General features: G+C 37.7%; 1 protein-coding gene across 1 annotated transcript in view; it reads right to left on the reverse strand.

The window, feature by feature from the left end:
• ncam1b (neural cell adhesion molecule 1b) overlaps nt 1–16,875 on the reverse strand; it is a 70,671-nt gene that overhangs the window by 24,998 nt on the left and 28,798 nt on the right. Inside the window, exons 2-8 of the mRNA XM_039598074.1 lie at nt 14,550–14,624; nt 13,710–13,919; nt 12,509–12,652; nt 11,345–11,482; nt 10,866–10,983; nt 8,049–8,209; nt 3,880–4,022 (exon numbers count right to left, since the gene is read on the reverse strand). Coding sequence (XP_039454008.1) covers nt 3,880–4,022; nt 8,049–8,209; nt 10,866–10,983; nt 11,345–11,482; nt 12,509–12,652; nt 13,710–13,919; nt 14,550–14,624 — 989 coding nt within the window. The remainder of the gene's footprint in view (nt 1–3,879; nt 4,023–8,048; nt 8,210–10,865; nt 10,984–11,344; nt 11,483–12,508; nt 12,653–13,709; nt 13,920–14,549; nt 14,625–16,875) is intronic.

The following is a 16,875-nucleotide window of genomic DNA, read 5'->3' on the forward strand; positions in this document are numbered from 1 at the left end:
AACTGCTAATTAATTCTGTCCTTTCATCACCACCACAAATCTACATCTGTACCGGTTTTCTGACAAATACAAAAATCTCACATTATTAACAGAAAAATGCTTCCCTTTACGTCCTTTTTCAATTCACCATGTTCACCCCAAATGAATGTCGTGTCATTTGTCACACTCATCCTAGATGAAATGCAGCTGTTGTGATGATTACAGATAGCATGGCGGACGGACATCAGATGAACAAATAAAACAAGACAATTAAACAATTAGCAGCCGTTTCCCATTCATTGAAAGCCCACCATAGAAATGATTTCCCCTGCTCAGAATCACAACTACGAGGGAAAATCTAACCAGTATGCATCTACGTGATTCGGTAAGGCTGCTAATCATTTCTTTGAAGACGGCTGTGAACAGACACCACATATAAAAGCATACCATAGGCGGCACCCCAAAACACACTGCCACCATTGTGCAGCTGGCCATCACGACATGTGTCATGTCTACACAGTGCAAAATTTGTGGGTAATGCCTATTATAGCCCATTGTTTCCTATGTGTGTTATTTATTTATTCTGCCCTGCACCTGTAGAGTCAATCTACACTGCTACAGTATAGCATGACTGTGGTCAAACTGTGGGATGTAAGCCTCAAGACCACAATACAAGCTGTCCTGTCACTGACAAAAGTGGAAGCTGATGTAAAGCAGGGTGGAAATTTGTTCTACAAAACAAAATGTTGCTCAACATTGGGTAATAGGACAGAAGTAAGAATCGTTACTTGATGGTGCATTCATGTACGTCAATCTGTGTAGGTACAAAAAAAAAAAAGGGGGTCATGATGTGCGTCATATGGTGACAGTGTGTTTTGCACTTGTGAGTGAGGCTCCACTGAAAGTATATTTTTAAATATCAAACAATCTGGTGGTTTGACAGGTGGCTGTAAAATCTTCTACTTTCAAAGTGAGCAGCTGCTGCAGTCTGCTCAGTTGCAAGGGACTCCAAAAGTGACCCGTTTTCACTGTTGAAAACATGCCCATTAAATCTCTTCCTGCAGTTCTATGATTATTATGTTTCAGTTAGAGCTGGGCGATAGAACGATAACGATATGTATTGCGAAATAACTTTTTCTCGATAGAAAAATTAAACTATTGCGATAGGCCTCATCTCTCTTGCTCTCTTAAAAAAAAAAAAAAAGAACAGCCAATCCAAATTGAGTAGCGCAGAACCAAACCAATCACAGCCGCAGCGTCACGTCACGTGACTTGTTATGTACAGCACAAGTGCCAAGCCGCACATGTGTATTTGTTTGGGAAGCAGCCAGCTGCCGTGCCGCCCGGGTAATGGAGGAAATGAGTTTGCTGACTAGAGAAAAATCAACCGAGAGCGTGAGCGAAGGTTATCGAAGAGAAAACAGATGATGGTTCCAATGCCGGAGAGATTGTCGAACGGAAAGGCCATACAAGTTTCGTAGTGTGAAGGTATTTCGGCTATTTCAAGTCTGACAAAAGACTTGTGCCGAAAGCAAGTCTGGAAATACAATAAAGCGGTGCATGCTCAATCTCTGACTGAAAGCGCTAATTCGTCATTCGGCTTTTGTCTAAAGTAACTGTTAAAACTGTTTGAAAAGCTAAGCTATACAACAAGGAGAGATTGAGAATTTCCTTTTAGTTCTCAGTTTATTTGATATTGACAAAAGTTAGTCAATTTTGTCTGTTCTTCTGTAAAACGACCTAAGATTTATTTTTTTAGAATTAATATTTTGTTTCTAAGTGGAATTGACAATTTAGTGGTCTGTTTTGTTTGTTCTATTTTGAAACTTAAACGCTTTAGCCGCTGCCCTTTGTGTAGTTAGCAATATTTGCCTTTATTTATCTGAAAAAGTCTCATGTTCCTTAAGTACATCTGCCCTGTTGAACTTATTATGGGAAATAAATATTTAAATCCAAACAAGCTGCTGATTATTTCAAATATAGTTATTTGGCTTATATCGTGATATATATCGTTATCGCCTGAAATGAAAAAAACATATTGTGATATGAAAAAATCTTATATCGCCCAGCTCTAGTTTCAGTCATATTTTACCTTTGCCTGCAGGGTGTAAATGTTTGATACCCAAAAGATAGACTTTAGGTGGAGCACTTTTACCCTCAAACTTTGAAGTGACACTGACATAAGTGTTAGACAATCTACAATCTGATGGAGATGACAGACAGACTGAACCGGGCTTGAATCCAAGCGACCTCATGCTGTGATTGAAAGTGTGAAATGATCAGGAAAAAGCGACACAGAAATGGCATTTCCCTTTTATTATCTTATTAACCAAATTTTCAACTGATCTCGTGAGATAAGCTCTGCGCACTTGCTATCCCGAGAACAGTTGAGGTTTCCAGGCAATATTTGGAAAGCATGCGGCAGTCAAATCAATTTCATGAACTCTGATGAGATCATTCCTTGGGGTTTTTCAAGAAGCAGCTGGGAAATTTTCAATAAAAAGGGATGATTTGATTTCAGTGGGAGTTTTTGTCATATCTGGAGGCAAATTTTACAACACTACTCCACTACATTTCTGTGCCACGCGGATTTTTCCTACCTGATAGATCCTGTTTAGATGTGCCTGTAGGAAAAAAATGTAGCGCATGTAATGGACTGGCTCAAGAATTTCTCTATGAGCTAGAAGCATTAGGCTCAAGCATTTTCCTCCTCATTACCTCCCAACTGTAGCAACACACCAAGGCCTTGGAGAGTCAGGCCAGGTGGGACATAGATGTATGAGAATACCAATCAAGTATTCACTGCTTTTGATGGTTTGCACATGGAGTAATGCAGAAGATATATCCAAGAGAACAAACTGGAGTATCAGGATGTAATGGAGGGTAAGAAGCTGGCTCTTGACCAGTGCAGAGCCAAAACAAATTTAAAAGATGGCAGCAGAGTATAGACAAATAACAATTTCATATAAATCAAAAAACTTTTCAATCACTGGCATGAGAAGAATAATGGAAATAGTGATTGAAAGTACTAAACAAACACTTGATCGTTCAAGTGCTCGTTCAAGCAAATACAATAGAAAGCGGGCAAAGTTTAATTATTGTCTTAATTAACATGCCTTTTCTGGGAATGTTATAATTAGGTTTCTGTTGCTGATTTTCGTGACATTTGAAAAATCTCAAGTCAAATCTGAGTGTACTCCATATTACTGACTGACTATAATTGAGCTAATTACAGGAGATCCACTGGGCCATCTCAAAGGAACTGCTAATTTAGGGTAAATAATTAGCAGTGCGTAAACCTTGTTGGGGGCATTCTGCAATGAAACTGCAAGCTGATTCCCCCACATGCAAGTAATCAATATACCACTTCAGTTTAGGTTAAAGATATTCAATTCTTCTCCTCGAGACACCGGTGTCCTGCAGGTTTGTGTTTCTCCCTTGTGGGTACAACTCCAGTGTGTCCCAATTTCACATCACCCACAATAAGGTATAGTAAAAAACAATGTACTTTTTCCATTTTGTACACAGAGGAACAGATGCATTAAAAAGATCAGTCAAACTTCAGGCACAAAGAAATAGAATAAAACTGCAAACTGTAAAGGAAATAGGTGTCTTTGGGCATTATCGTTTTTCTTATTAGTTTTATTCATTGCTAATTTTTTGTTATGTCATTTTCTCTTAATAACATAGAAAAAAATTAAAAACATAGGGGTTAGAATATATTTATAGTATGCAACTGGGACACAGACTATATCAGACTACTTTGCACCAGGTGCAGTTCATTAACTCCAGAAGGAAAAATGCATACAGGACACTGGCACTCAAGGACCAGGATTGAGTGCCTAGGATACATAAGTATTTTGCTACTACTGTTCCCTCGCCTCCCTGTTATCATTTTACCTGCTCTCCTTCTGTGAAGACATGACCTCCGTAGCTCCAGGTAATGGTGGGAGTTGGGTCCCCTGATGCCTCGCAAGTCAGGGTTACCTGTTCTTCCATCTCGGTAGCAGTCTGGTTTATGATGTATGTGATGTTAGGTTTGACTGTAAAACAAAAACCCAACGTCATCACACCTGCTCCATAAAACAAGGCAGCCAGGTGGTACAGCAGCACGAGTATTATAAGCACAAGAGAAACTCTAGATTTGAAATGAGTTCAAAGAGGGGATGAGGATCAGTAGTTGACAGGTAAGGGGGATTTTTATGGCAGTAAAACTGTATTTAAGCTTTCCCAGTCCCAGCAGCAGTTACGCTGAGATAACCATGTGTGCTTCCAAACGTAATTTGTGTAATAACTTATTTAGCCTATCTCAAAGGAACCGGCTTTCATTTTTGTTTACATTGGAGACAACTGTCAAGTTACACTACACTCGAGTTAACCTGAAAGCACAGCAGGGTGCCGCAACGGTGACATGAGCAGAGCAAACGGAAGTGCTGTTTCTGAATCAGTTGAGCATTACCTCGTGCTCCCATCTTTTCTATTCCACTCCAAAAAGGATGAATGCATGGATTATGCAATATGCTGAAAAAGCACAGCCCCAGACAGGATCGTGAATATAATTTGTAACCTGCCGCCTAAGAAAACAACTGCGACTTGGTTTTAACTGCTATGATCTCAACTGATAATTATTAAATGAACAAAGAAGCAGCATTTAAGAACTTGTACTTACAGCCACGACTGTCAAAAGGCAGTCAGCATGATTCAGATCATAGCTTTTTAAACAGACTGCATGAGCTATTTAAAGCCTGATCCATCCCAATATTTTATCATAAAAACATTTACGTTCAGAAATTTTAAGGAGTCATGCTATTTGCTTGGCTAAAATCATTCTATGTATTCCAATTTCCAAAGGCTTACAAAACTGATTTTCTAATATTCTTAGATTAAGGTTGTATGTTGCATAAAAGCATACCATAAAGTTAGACTGGTTTTGGTAACTTGGTATAAGTACACTTCAGTTTTATGTTAAACAGCTGATATAAAAAGGAGACCAAGAAGGGTGTTGTTTTCGGGTGAATTTGATGGAGAACATGGGTGAAAGGAAAGGCTTGGGGCTCTGGTGGAATCAGTGCATAAGTAGCCATGACCAGTATCTGCCTGAAGACTAATGTTGAGAGTAGTTAGTAAATTGGATTGGGTAGCTTGCCCTCTATTGCTTGTATTTCACCCTTGCACCTGTTCTGGCACACGTATTAGTGTTCATCTGTGGATTTACAGCTTTACAAATAACATGTCTAGCATTTTAAAAGGACGACTGAATCCAGGTGGATGAAAGAGAGACAGAGGCCAACTTTTATAGGCTGTAAGACCCAGATTAGCTGTATTAGCTGATGACCTAGCCCAACCTCCCAGTAGGCTAGCGCAGTGGTTGAATAGTTAAAATAATTAATTTCTATGCAATTGCTTTTTCTTGACCTAGATGGAAAATGTCACAAGGTTGAGAAAAGATACGATAGAGAATTTAGGATGAAATTACACTATCTCTAAGAAATGAACCAAAAAATGTCAAGCCAAAGCCAAAGTTAGCCTTATTGTCAAAAACCATATGTACAGATCATACACAGGACTTTGAAACTGCAGTGCTCCCACGCCTCTTAGTGTTACACTAAAACAACATAAAAGATAAAAAAGATGTATTGTTGTATCAAGAAATGTTGTATAACCTGCTTTCAGCCCTTATTTTCTACGCTTAGTGAAGAGATGGGCCACGTTTAATTTTTACCTTTATTATCATTGCTGCATACTTTAAATGAAATTGACAAATGAGAATCCTAAGAGCTGGGAATACAGCAATGCCCAAAAGGAGGTTGTAAATTTGCCTGTGCACACGTTTTTTGAAGAACCGAAAGAAATCTTTATACATGTTAGCACGACATGAATGAAATGGAAATCGCAGTCTGATGATCTGTGCCATTTATCAAGCAAGTTGTTTTTTGTGAACATTCAGTGTTTCAACATGATCTCATTTCTTTTCACTTAGGATGGTCTACTGTATCTTCAGCTAAGCACTGAAGCATCTGTCCTTAGTATTCAGAGAACCTGACTAGACCTCCTTCTGGCTAACACATACACATATTTCCAGGGATCTACTCCAGAAGCCAGGTTTGGAAAAAACTGAGTCTGTTAACCAAGAGATGAGGGAAACGCTGGGTTTTCTGTTCTAGAAAAAAAACAAATTCAAATGTGACTCAGTAACGGACACCATGAATCTAACCTGCTCACTGAAAAGTTTTCTTCAACAAACTTTGAGATTCTCTCTGATTTCTCCCTCCCACTACATCTGAACCAGCTGACTGACACTTAATCTCATTTCCTCATTCTTAAAGTCACTTTTAAAGAGCATACCAGAGCAGACTGCAGGTCTGTAGTCTGTCCTTAGTATTTAGAGCATTTATGTTTTTACAAATATTTAAATCCCAGTTCATCAGTTCATTATTTTCTGTGCTTAAAATGACCAGATTTATGATCAGTGATTTATTATCAGCTTAGAATAAAATCTATGGTTACATCTTTCTAACTCTGTGACTCTGTGGACATTAAGGCAGCTGTGAGGTTGTCAGTCAATTCCCCTGCACTAAAACATTTACGGTATGTTACTGGAGCAATCATGCTTTAAATAAACCATATTTGTATAAAGCTTTAGACACATAATATACTGATCATTCATCAATCATTTGTCATAGTGTAATCTATCTCACTGATGAAAAGATGTCTGTCATAGAGCTGATGTGAATATTTGAGTGAAAATGAGCCTGAAATGACTTTAACACTGAACTAAATGCAGTTTAAAGGAACATTTTAAAGGCTACTGACATACTGATTGTATTCTGATTACAATTTACGTTGAAATATGTTGACATGTTGAAATGCAGTCATTAAATTCTATCAAGAAACATACTGAAGGGTACAAAGTCTGAACATAACTGACAAATTTATCAGTAAAAGCATACTTAGTGTGTCTAACTAATATCAGATCCGCAAGTAAACAAATTCTTATCTGTTTGATTCATATGTTTGTCTTCAATTTCTGCCACCTGCTTTTGTCCCCGTCAGGTTACGGCTGAATAATTAGATTTACTAGATAATTAATTCTGATGTAAAAACTGGGTTGGATTCCAGCTTCATCTAATAAAAATTCAAGTTATTCAAGTTCAAGCTAATTAAAATGACTCTTTTTTTCCCCCACATGTGTTTTTGTTTTTGTTTTTTGATGAATGGCATGGTCTACATTGAAACACATTCATAATTCTTGGTCCAGTGGATTAACATGGAGGCTCTGCTCTTTATTGACCCACTGTAAATGGTAAATCTTGGTATTGGAGCATCACTGACGATGGCTTTCTAGAATATACTCAGAACTGATTGAACTGAGTTTTCAGTTCCAGACACTTTACTAAATTCAATGTTTCGATGGATCATCCAGGTGAGGAAATCTGTTTACCTGGACCTTCTCCCACCGAAAATGCTACGTCCAGATAAACAAATCAACTTTTTGGGGTTACTACATACAACTTGCTCTAAGAAAGATCCTGTGCCAGAAAACACAGGATTGTAGCTTTTGCTACACAGAAGTAAAGAAACCAGAGCTTTGTGGAAATATTTCACAAAATAATGTCTTAAATGATGGCAACATACGACAGTCATTTACCAACTCTAAAGATTCGAGCAATTGCCACTTCTCTTGATTTGAAAAATAAACTCCCTCAGCTATTTCACTGATATGGTACCAAAAGACTGGCACTGATACTATAATTGGGCTTTAAATTATGGTCACTTTGAAGTGACAAGAAAACCTAGTGGGCAAAAACAAAGGGGAAAAAAAGGACTTTAGAGATTTCAGCTGAGCTCATCCCACTTGGCTTGCTCTCTAAATCCTTAGGCTCCATCCCAACATGAAACAATCACAACCCACACCGACACACCGTATTTTGAATGCCTAAGAAAACAGACACAAAACCGTACTATTGTTCTTCTCCCACCTACATACACATATACCTCATTCCCACACACTTGGAGCATTTTATAATTCCACTTTCGTTCATGTAAATATACAAAACAATCTGTCTTACCAAACACTTTCAGACTGAGTTCCTTTTCAGTTTCTCCAGCCTTGTTCTTGGCAATGCAGGTGTACTCTCCTTCATCCAGTTTGGTAACATCCATTATCGTCATTTCTGAGCCATCTTCATTAAAGCTGTACTTCTCTCCTGCCTCAAGGTTCACTTCGTTCCTGTAGAAAAGGTGACTGTTAAAGCCTGTATCCATTTATCCACACAAATTTAAGCACTCTTCTTCAGCTGCAACATGTTCCGAGATTTACTTTTACCAGGATTTCAAATTTCATCATCCTTCCATCTAAAAAAAATCTAGTTATGTACATCTAAAGACAGACCAATAGTAGTTTTATGATCACCAAATTACAAAGTGAAATTACAATGTTAAAAAAGCATAATGATATTTTTCTTTGGCAGTCCTTTTGACATTTGTTGTCTACATTCAATTCAACAAAAACGTCTCATGTATTTTTATTCTGTCCTAGTAGAGTATAAATTATAAAAAGGCCAACTTTTGGCTCCTGAACTGTCTGCTCTTTGTGACCCTGGATCTAAGTTTGTGCCGAGTTAACAGATGAACAGGAACAGTTTAACAAAGCAGAAGCCTATCAATGGCTCTGAATGGAGCCATTGATAGGCACAGAATAATGTGGCTATTGTTCTCATGCTAGTCTTCATGTTTCACTGTTTACATGCTCCTTTGATATCCTGTGATTAAGTATCCTACTGCAATGAATAAATCAGTTAGTAGAGCATCCCAAATAACCTAGAGTGCCCTGCATGCACATAATAGTTACTTGGACCTCTAGGCTGGACTGAGATAGTGCGTAGAGCCAGTAGCATTCCTGTCACATTACTGTATGGATATTTTCATGGAGACAGGGTTTTAATTTGACTGTTGGGAAAACTGCATGCTAAAGTCTTTATTTAGACAAGTACTGGATGGGAAATTCAATACAATAAAGGATTATCATATAGCTTTTCTCTGAAAGCAAGGCACCCAGCAGCCTATATTTAGTGGGCTATTCGAACTACAGGTTAGTGATAGGGGAAGGGTTGAAAAGTGTGCGATTGCCTCTTCTAACGCAGGAAAAAATTTAATTGGAAATGAGTCGTTTTAGTTAAAAAAGATCAATGGAAAAAAAAACTCAAAAAGAAGAAATTATATTCACTTATTTTCAAGATGATACAAGCTGATATTTGGTCAGTACACATACAAACTATGCAACTCATTATTTTTGATTAGCCCTGCCTCATTAGTCTGTTGCTGCCAGCTTTTATCTCTCCTGACGCCACGTGTAAGTCATTTGTGGTGTTTACAACAATTGCCTTTACAGAGCCGACACCCATGATTTTAACGAAATGGTTCTATGAATTGAAATGTTGGTCTGGCAGTTGGTTATTCCCCCATTCAGTGCAGTTCAGACAGAAATATCTATTTGATTGCAGATAAAAATGTACTTTTGTTCAGAATGAAATGTGTCAATAATTATTAAAAGAATTACCATAAAATTTTTTACATGCAAGTATGTAACCCCATAACGTGCTACATGTAAAACCGATGACACTTCCATAATTATCAACTTTGCTTTTTGTTTAATGTTTATTAGCTAATGTTAGCACAGCATCCAAGGTTGCCGATGTGGACATTTGTCCGCATTTATCTGATGTAGCTGCTTATGCTATTAGGTAAGTTATATAAAATGAAACAAATCAGTTAATTAAACTTTAACAGGGTTTAAATTACTAACTAACATAAGAAAATAATTAATCTTTACAAGTCATCCTACACTCACCTGCCACTTTGTTAGGTACTTCTGTTCAACTTTTCATTAGCACAAATATCCAAATAGTCAATCACATGGCACCAGCGACTACATTTAAGCATACAGACATCAACAAGATGACCTGCTGCAGCTCAAACTGAGCTCAGAATGGTGAAGAAAGGTCATTTAAGTGACTCCAAATGTGGCATGGTTGTTGGTATTAAGCAGGCTGGTGTGACTATTTCAGAAACTGCTGATCTGGGATTTTCCCACACAACCAACTCTAGGGTTTACAAACAATGCTCCAAAAAAGAGAAAATATCCAGTGAGTGGGAGTTTGTTGGGTGAAATGCCTTGTTGACGCCAGAGGAGAATGGTCAGACTGCTTCAAGCTGACACAAAAGTAAGTAATCCAAATAAAAAGACACATGCATTAAATGCAGAACACATCAAAACTTCAAGTAGATGAGCCACAGCAGCAGAAGGCCGCACCGGTGTCACTCCAGCCAGCTAAGAACAGGAAACTAGAATAGGAGATTGCCAAAATGTCGATTGGTCTGATGAGCCTCATTTATTGCTTCAGCATTTAGATTGTAGAGCCACAAATTGATGTAAACAACACAAAAACAAGTATCCTTCCTGAAATGTATAAACGGTTTAGGCTGATGGTGATGATCTAATAGATGTGGGAATATTTACTTTGCACACGCTTGGCTCCTTAGTACCAAATGAGTATTATTTAAAAACCACAAACTACCTGAATTTTTTTTGAAAATGACAATGAGTTCACACCTTCAGGATGTGATGGAACGAGAGAGTCACATCATAAATGTATAGCTGACAAATCTGCAGCAACTGTGTGCCCCCATCATGTCAGTATGGACCAAAACTGAGGAATGTTTATTGAAACTATTCCACAAAGGATTAAGACAGCTCTGAAGGCAAAAAGTGATCTACGAGTATAAATCACATCAATGTACAAAGATGCAAATGCCAGAAAACAACAATAACAATAACAAAAAGGTATTTACTGTACTTAGAGCACATGCAACATTATTAGGTTTACCTTGTCCAGGTCACCATGGGTTCAGGATAACCATCAACAGCACAATTTAGGATGGCAGGCTGCAAAACGTCTGCTGTAGCATTTACCTCTGACTGCCATATCCTGATTGTCGGGAGCACTAAGGTACAAAGGGAAAAATAAAATAGGTAGACACATATGCAGAATATAGTATAGCTCTAGATATAAAGACAGCAAGTGAGAGGAAAACCAGAAACAGAAGCAGTGACAAATTCAAAATACTTATTTTAGGCACACTCATTTGCTAGGCTCAGAAGTTACAGGAAACAGACTTCATTAGCATGAAACATCTTTGATACACGGTTGCTCTGGGCAACTGTTTCCACATTGATGTTGAGCCTGGTCGCCTCTAAGGATCTACAGCTTATTTAAGCATCACGGGACACCTGCCACACACAAAATATTCAGACAAGAACAAAAAGGAAGAGGAAAAAGCGTGCGGGGAAGAGAGGGTCGCTAACCATTCACAACGACCTTGATGACACGCAGATCAATCTCGCCGCGCGCCATCAGGCGACCCTCGCAGGTATACAAGCCCTCATCAGTCTTCTTTATGCCACGGATTTGAAGGTGATTGTTGTTCAGTACTTTAAACCGAACTGGAAGGAAGCAAAAGTTAATACATCTTCAGGTGTGCATATTTGGCAAGTTAATAACAGCAGTAAATGCTGGATGATAAACAGCTGTTGGCAAAGAAGTGAGTAAGGCATCAAAAAAGAAAACTCCTATCTGAATCAACTACACTATAAAGACTTTGTTTAACTTAAACATCTTAACACAAACATCTTAGTCACTGAAATGTTTGGTGACAAAAACTTCATTTGATATTACCTTAATATCAAATTTGAGGCCATATATCCAACAATCATTTTACGAGCTCCAGAAAAAGAGAAGAGAATCTAAGCAAAGCCCACATGAACTCCTTCAGTCTGGGATAAAATGTGAACCGTATAAATGTAGTCACATAATAATCAAAAATACTATTGCAACCCACACATAAGCGCATGTTATTATTTTTCAGTGAGCAATAACACTGCCGTACACATTATTATACTGCTCAGTGTCAAGGGTGAACAACAGAGAGTCAATTGTATTTTCAAATTCAAAATCAAATTAATTTTTCCCTTTCAAAGCACAGGGTAAATCCCGGAGAAGAATGGCAACAAAAGCAGTGGATGAGTCATTTTATGACTCCGACACCAGGATCTGTATATGCATATATATATTATTAAGTAGCTCGTATTTCGTTGGTTGTGTGTTTTGATTATGTAGTGCATTTTCACTACAGTTTCCATTTTGCCTTATAATCTGTTTTTGTTTTATTTTGGCTGTTAACACAAGTGCAACACTACAATATCACTCTGAGCTACATCTTGATAATGTTGGGGTCATCTCACATTTTGATTCACCAAACTGCAGCCATCGAAATTCTCTCATGGCTAACAAACAAAACAAACAAAAACAAAAAAGCAAGCTATAACATGCTGAGATCTAATGGTCAGTATGGCTGAAATCATCTTATTCCCTCCTCATTAATTATGAAACTTGTTCACCTAGAAATGTTCTGTGTTATAATCAACTGAAAGCAAACTGAAATGTAAATTCTGCATTGTTCGTAAACTTACCATCTTTTTCCATTTGTATTTTTGCTCCTTTATATTTCCAGAGGACAGTGGGTGGAGGTGAACTAACAACATCACAAACAATGTTGGCATTGTCTCCTTCAGTAAACTCTTGGGGTGAGGGCGCGTTTTGAAAGGTGATTTTTTCTGGAATAAAAAAAAACAAGCACATTTTTCACTCAGTGATATAACGAGGTTCATTAAAGCTCTTTCACTCTCTATGATTGCCCTGTTATGGCACTATGTTTTTAGTGAAACACTATCTTTAATAGTAGTGCTCGCTATGTTAATAAATCACAACTGAAAATGATCATAAAATGAAGAAATGCTTAACATTTTTACCAAAAATCTAATTCACTTTATTATCACCTTAAACAAGCTCCCCTGGCTCAAGTTACCAGAACTGAAGCAATATCTAGCCAAGCCATTTCTAAAACTGACTGGCTAATGGAATTTGCTGGGAGCCTTTTAGAAAGAAGCAGAACTGCTACCTTACAGACTTCAGCAGGACACACGTGACAGAATTGGATTCCGAACTGGAAAGCTATAGAGAAGTCTCATCAAGGCTTAACATATGAAGCCATTTAGCTGTAATGCGCAGCTCATTTCTTGAAATGGTCGGTAAAAGTTTAAATGTAAAGTCTGCTCCTGTGAAACTGGCCATCTGCATGGGGCAAAAGCAGTTATAAGTTATCACTTATATGGTTTGCAAGCTGTAGCACTGAACTAACTATGCAAACTGCTGCTTGTACTGTAGAAATGTTCATTCACAGGAAGTTGCGATTGTTTTGTATACTTCTGTGCACAACATTGTGCATCGCTGTTAATATGGGTGACCACTTCTAATAACAATCTGAAACAGGCCCTGAAATAACAGAAAAGTTCTGTTTGGAAAATAATTTCATCTCTGACGGACAATTGCTGATGCTTGGCATTCATGGAAAATAAAATCCATTACTCACAAGAACTGCACAACAGACAGGATCATTAAGCAGCCTTCTAATGGTCTTCCGACCGTTTATTGAACTGATGAAAAATCCATCCTCACTTGAAAAGAAAGAATAATGTGTTGCCCTTGAGCAGTCAATAAAATACTATGAGTTCAATGAGCAGGATTCTTTTTCTTCTGTGTTCACACCACTCAGTAATTTGGAGTGTGTACCGTATACCGTGGGGTGGGGCGGGGGGGGGGGGGGGTACTTACGGAATATCTTCACTTTGACTGTTGACTCTGCTTGCTGGTCTCCATTGGTAGCGACACACTTGTATGTCCCAGCACTTTCCGTCCCGGCTTTATACAGCGTGAGGGTGGAAGATGACTCATCGTTACGGGTTACTGTTGTGTCTTGTCTGTTCGGCTCTATCCTGTCCCCGCTTGGTCCAAACCAGTCTATGTGCTTGGCAACGCCTACAACTAAGACAACAGACAGAACAGAGCAGTACATAAGAAACAGTTATCTATAGGGTAACACATTTCAAATCAGAGCAGTCAGCCACTGCCCACAGACTGTATATTGTAGGTGGTTCATGCTCCTGCAAGGAATGAAGCGTGTGGTTTATGCATTGTAGCTGTGTCTAGTAACTAAGACATCAGAAAATTTTATATTTTCAAGGTTTGATGCTAAACAAACAAACCAAAAACAAAAGGACACTTAATCTCATCATTCCTTGATGACTGATTGATGAATGTATGATACACATTCAAGTAACCGGAAAACCACTTAACATACAAAATGAAGGGGGGTGTAGTTGTCCACTTTAATCCTGCAGAAGAGGAAGTGTGGCTGATCAAGCGATACTGTGTATTTATACCACAAATATCCATGCATATCTATCCATACACCTAACACATGGGGAAGACTTTTTGTTAAGAACTGATTCCAACAGAAACACAGACCTCTGCTATGTTTTGTCTAGTTTAACCACTTTATACAATTTTTTGCAAAACAGTCTAAAAAGTGGGTGAACTGTTAAGGTGCAGTTTTTTTAAAAAAAAAGTTTAAAATATATATATATAAAACTTGGAACATTTTGATAAACTTACCTTCACACACAAAGAATTTGGACTCTCCAAGACTAATCTCACCGTGGGTTGGTGTGATCTGTACTTCCAATGAAACTGCAACAATAAAACAAACATACAATACAAAATTAGAATCAACTCACTAAGTGAAGCACTGATTAAGAATGCTTAACAATGTTTCAACACTGAGATGGAACAATTATTAAAACAGGAAACAGGCTAATTAGACGCGCAAATGTCTGCATATCAATGTGTTCCATCTATATGCAAAGGCAGAAGCAATCACCTGCAGGTAATCAGAAATACGACTGTGGGGTTCTTTAAAAATATATTTTAAGGTCTTTGATTTGCTCATGTTAAGAGCAACAATTGAGTGTATATCTTATTTCCTGCTAAACTGGACTTTTTTTCTATATGGTTTTACTCTAGTTGATTAACAGCTGGTACAACTTTAAATTTAAAGATTTAAAATAATAGAAAACATTAAGATTCCTTAAGCTCGTATTTGTTCCTTGCATGCATTTCTGGAGCAGTCTCTTGTTGTCTCTTGCCTCTAAGAAGCAAGAGAAATTGAAGAAAAATCAGAAAATTGCACATGAAAATTGGATATAGCGATCATGACGTCACTCAACAGTTTGTTTACTGTGCTTTTACTGTCACTGTTTTTAAGCCTCAAATTTTGTCTGCAGCCATCTTAGGGTGGTGGAGGGCACTTCAAACCTGATTGGAGAAGGATACAGTACCTCTATTTAAAGCCCAATAACTAAATATAAAGTTATTAATAAAGGAATGTTGTTGTTTTTTTAAAAAGGCCCACAATGAAAATACTGCTAACCCCAAGGGTGGGGTTGTGCTGGAAAGGATCCAAAGACTTGCTGGAGCCAGCATCCATCTACATTTTACTGCACTTTAAGGAATATGCTTCAGTTTTCTGCCACATAAACCTGATATTACCCTTGTACATTCATCCATATTTTTTACCGAAACTGAAAATGGAGTACAAACAATAAAATCAATTAACATGCACATTCAGAAAACAACAACAACACCAGTTTTGGCCCTAGCAGCCATGTCACCAAAAATATGGACATTTCCTTTTCCTCTGTTGCCTCCAGTCCTCCTGTCCTATCAAGAGAAATAACATCAACACGGCAATGCAAATATTCAGCTAAAATTCAGCAGCTGGAACCAGTGCTGTGCTCCCAGTGTACCTTGAGATGAATTATTTTTAAAAGACTATTTAATTTTTAGAAATGACGTCGTCTGGCAAGATGAATGTAATGTCTCTCAGTGATAGCCTGCACTTCATCAAAGATTGGATGAAAAAGAGATTTGTATTATCTGACAGAGAGAATGATGCCCTGAAACATTTTGTACTTAATTAGAACAAAGTGTGACTTGTTTCCTGCAGAACCTCCCAAGGGGGCACTCAGGGTTCCAGTGGATGATTAAGAACGGTGTCGAGATTGACCTGAAATCCCACTCTATATCATGCATGAGCAAGACTGTGTGGCTGTGTACCAAACTAAAGGTCAAGGCAAGAAGGTCTCCATAGGGGCATCGATTGACACGGGAAAATAGCACAGTCAGTTAAAAAAAAAGATGTCTGGAGCAAACTGGTAGAATTATTTCTATATTGTCAACTTGTGGAGCAAACAGGTAATAATTGATTTTATTTTAGTCTATTTGTTTCAGGTCTTTCCACAAAAGTGACACATCCCCTCAAATGTGAAGTACAGTTCAAGGTGAAAGAGTTCAGGGTTAAAGGGATTAAACAAAACCCAACAACATTGTTGTATTATGTTCATTTATGTAACTTGACGGTCACCAAACGGCCGTTGCATCTGCAACAGAATTCTGTTTGAGTCACCATAAAATACAGAAGGAAGAAGTCCTTAAGTATTACAGAAATTTGGCTTATCAGATGCACCTACATATACATATATATATTTAACTTCATATAGTCACAGAAAGATAGATAGATATTTAAATATATAAATTTCTAAGAAGGCTGCAGTTTGAAATTAAATAATCATTGTTCAGGTAAATTGAGAACAGCAGCCAAGACTTCAGTCCAGGGGGTTACAATGTGTATTACAATTGGGAACCTAAATTATTGACCAAAGAAATCAATACATGTAGTATTTTCCTTAAATGTCTTCTAAAGTTGTACATTTTTTGGTGCTTGTCATTGGCCATACCAGCAAGGTATACATGTTAGGTTTTGTTTCTAAAAAAGCAACAAAAAGAAGCACAGTGCAGATTTTGTTTTTTGTTTTTAATTTAACAAGACTTTAAATCAGATTCTAATTTTTTAAGTAAATCTGCACAATTCCTTCCTTTAAAC

The sequence above is a fragment of the Oreochromis aureus genome, linkage group 14 (assembly GCF_013358895.1).
Source record: "Oreochromis aureus strain Israel breed Guangdong linkage group 14, ZZ_aureus, whole genome shotgun sequence".
NCBI classification, from domain to species: Eukaryota; Metazoa; Chordata; class Actinopteri; order Cichliformes; family Cichlidae; genus Oreochromis; species Oreochromis aureus.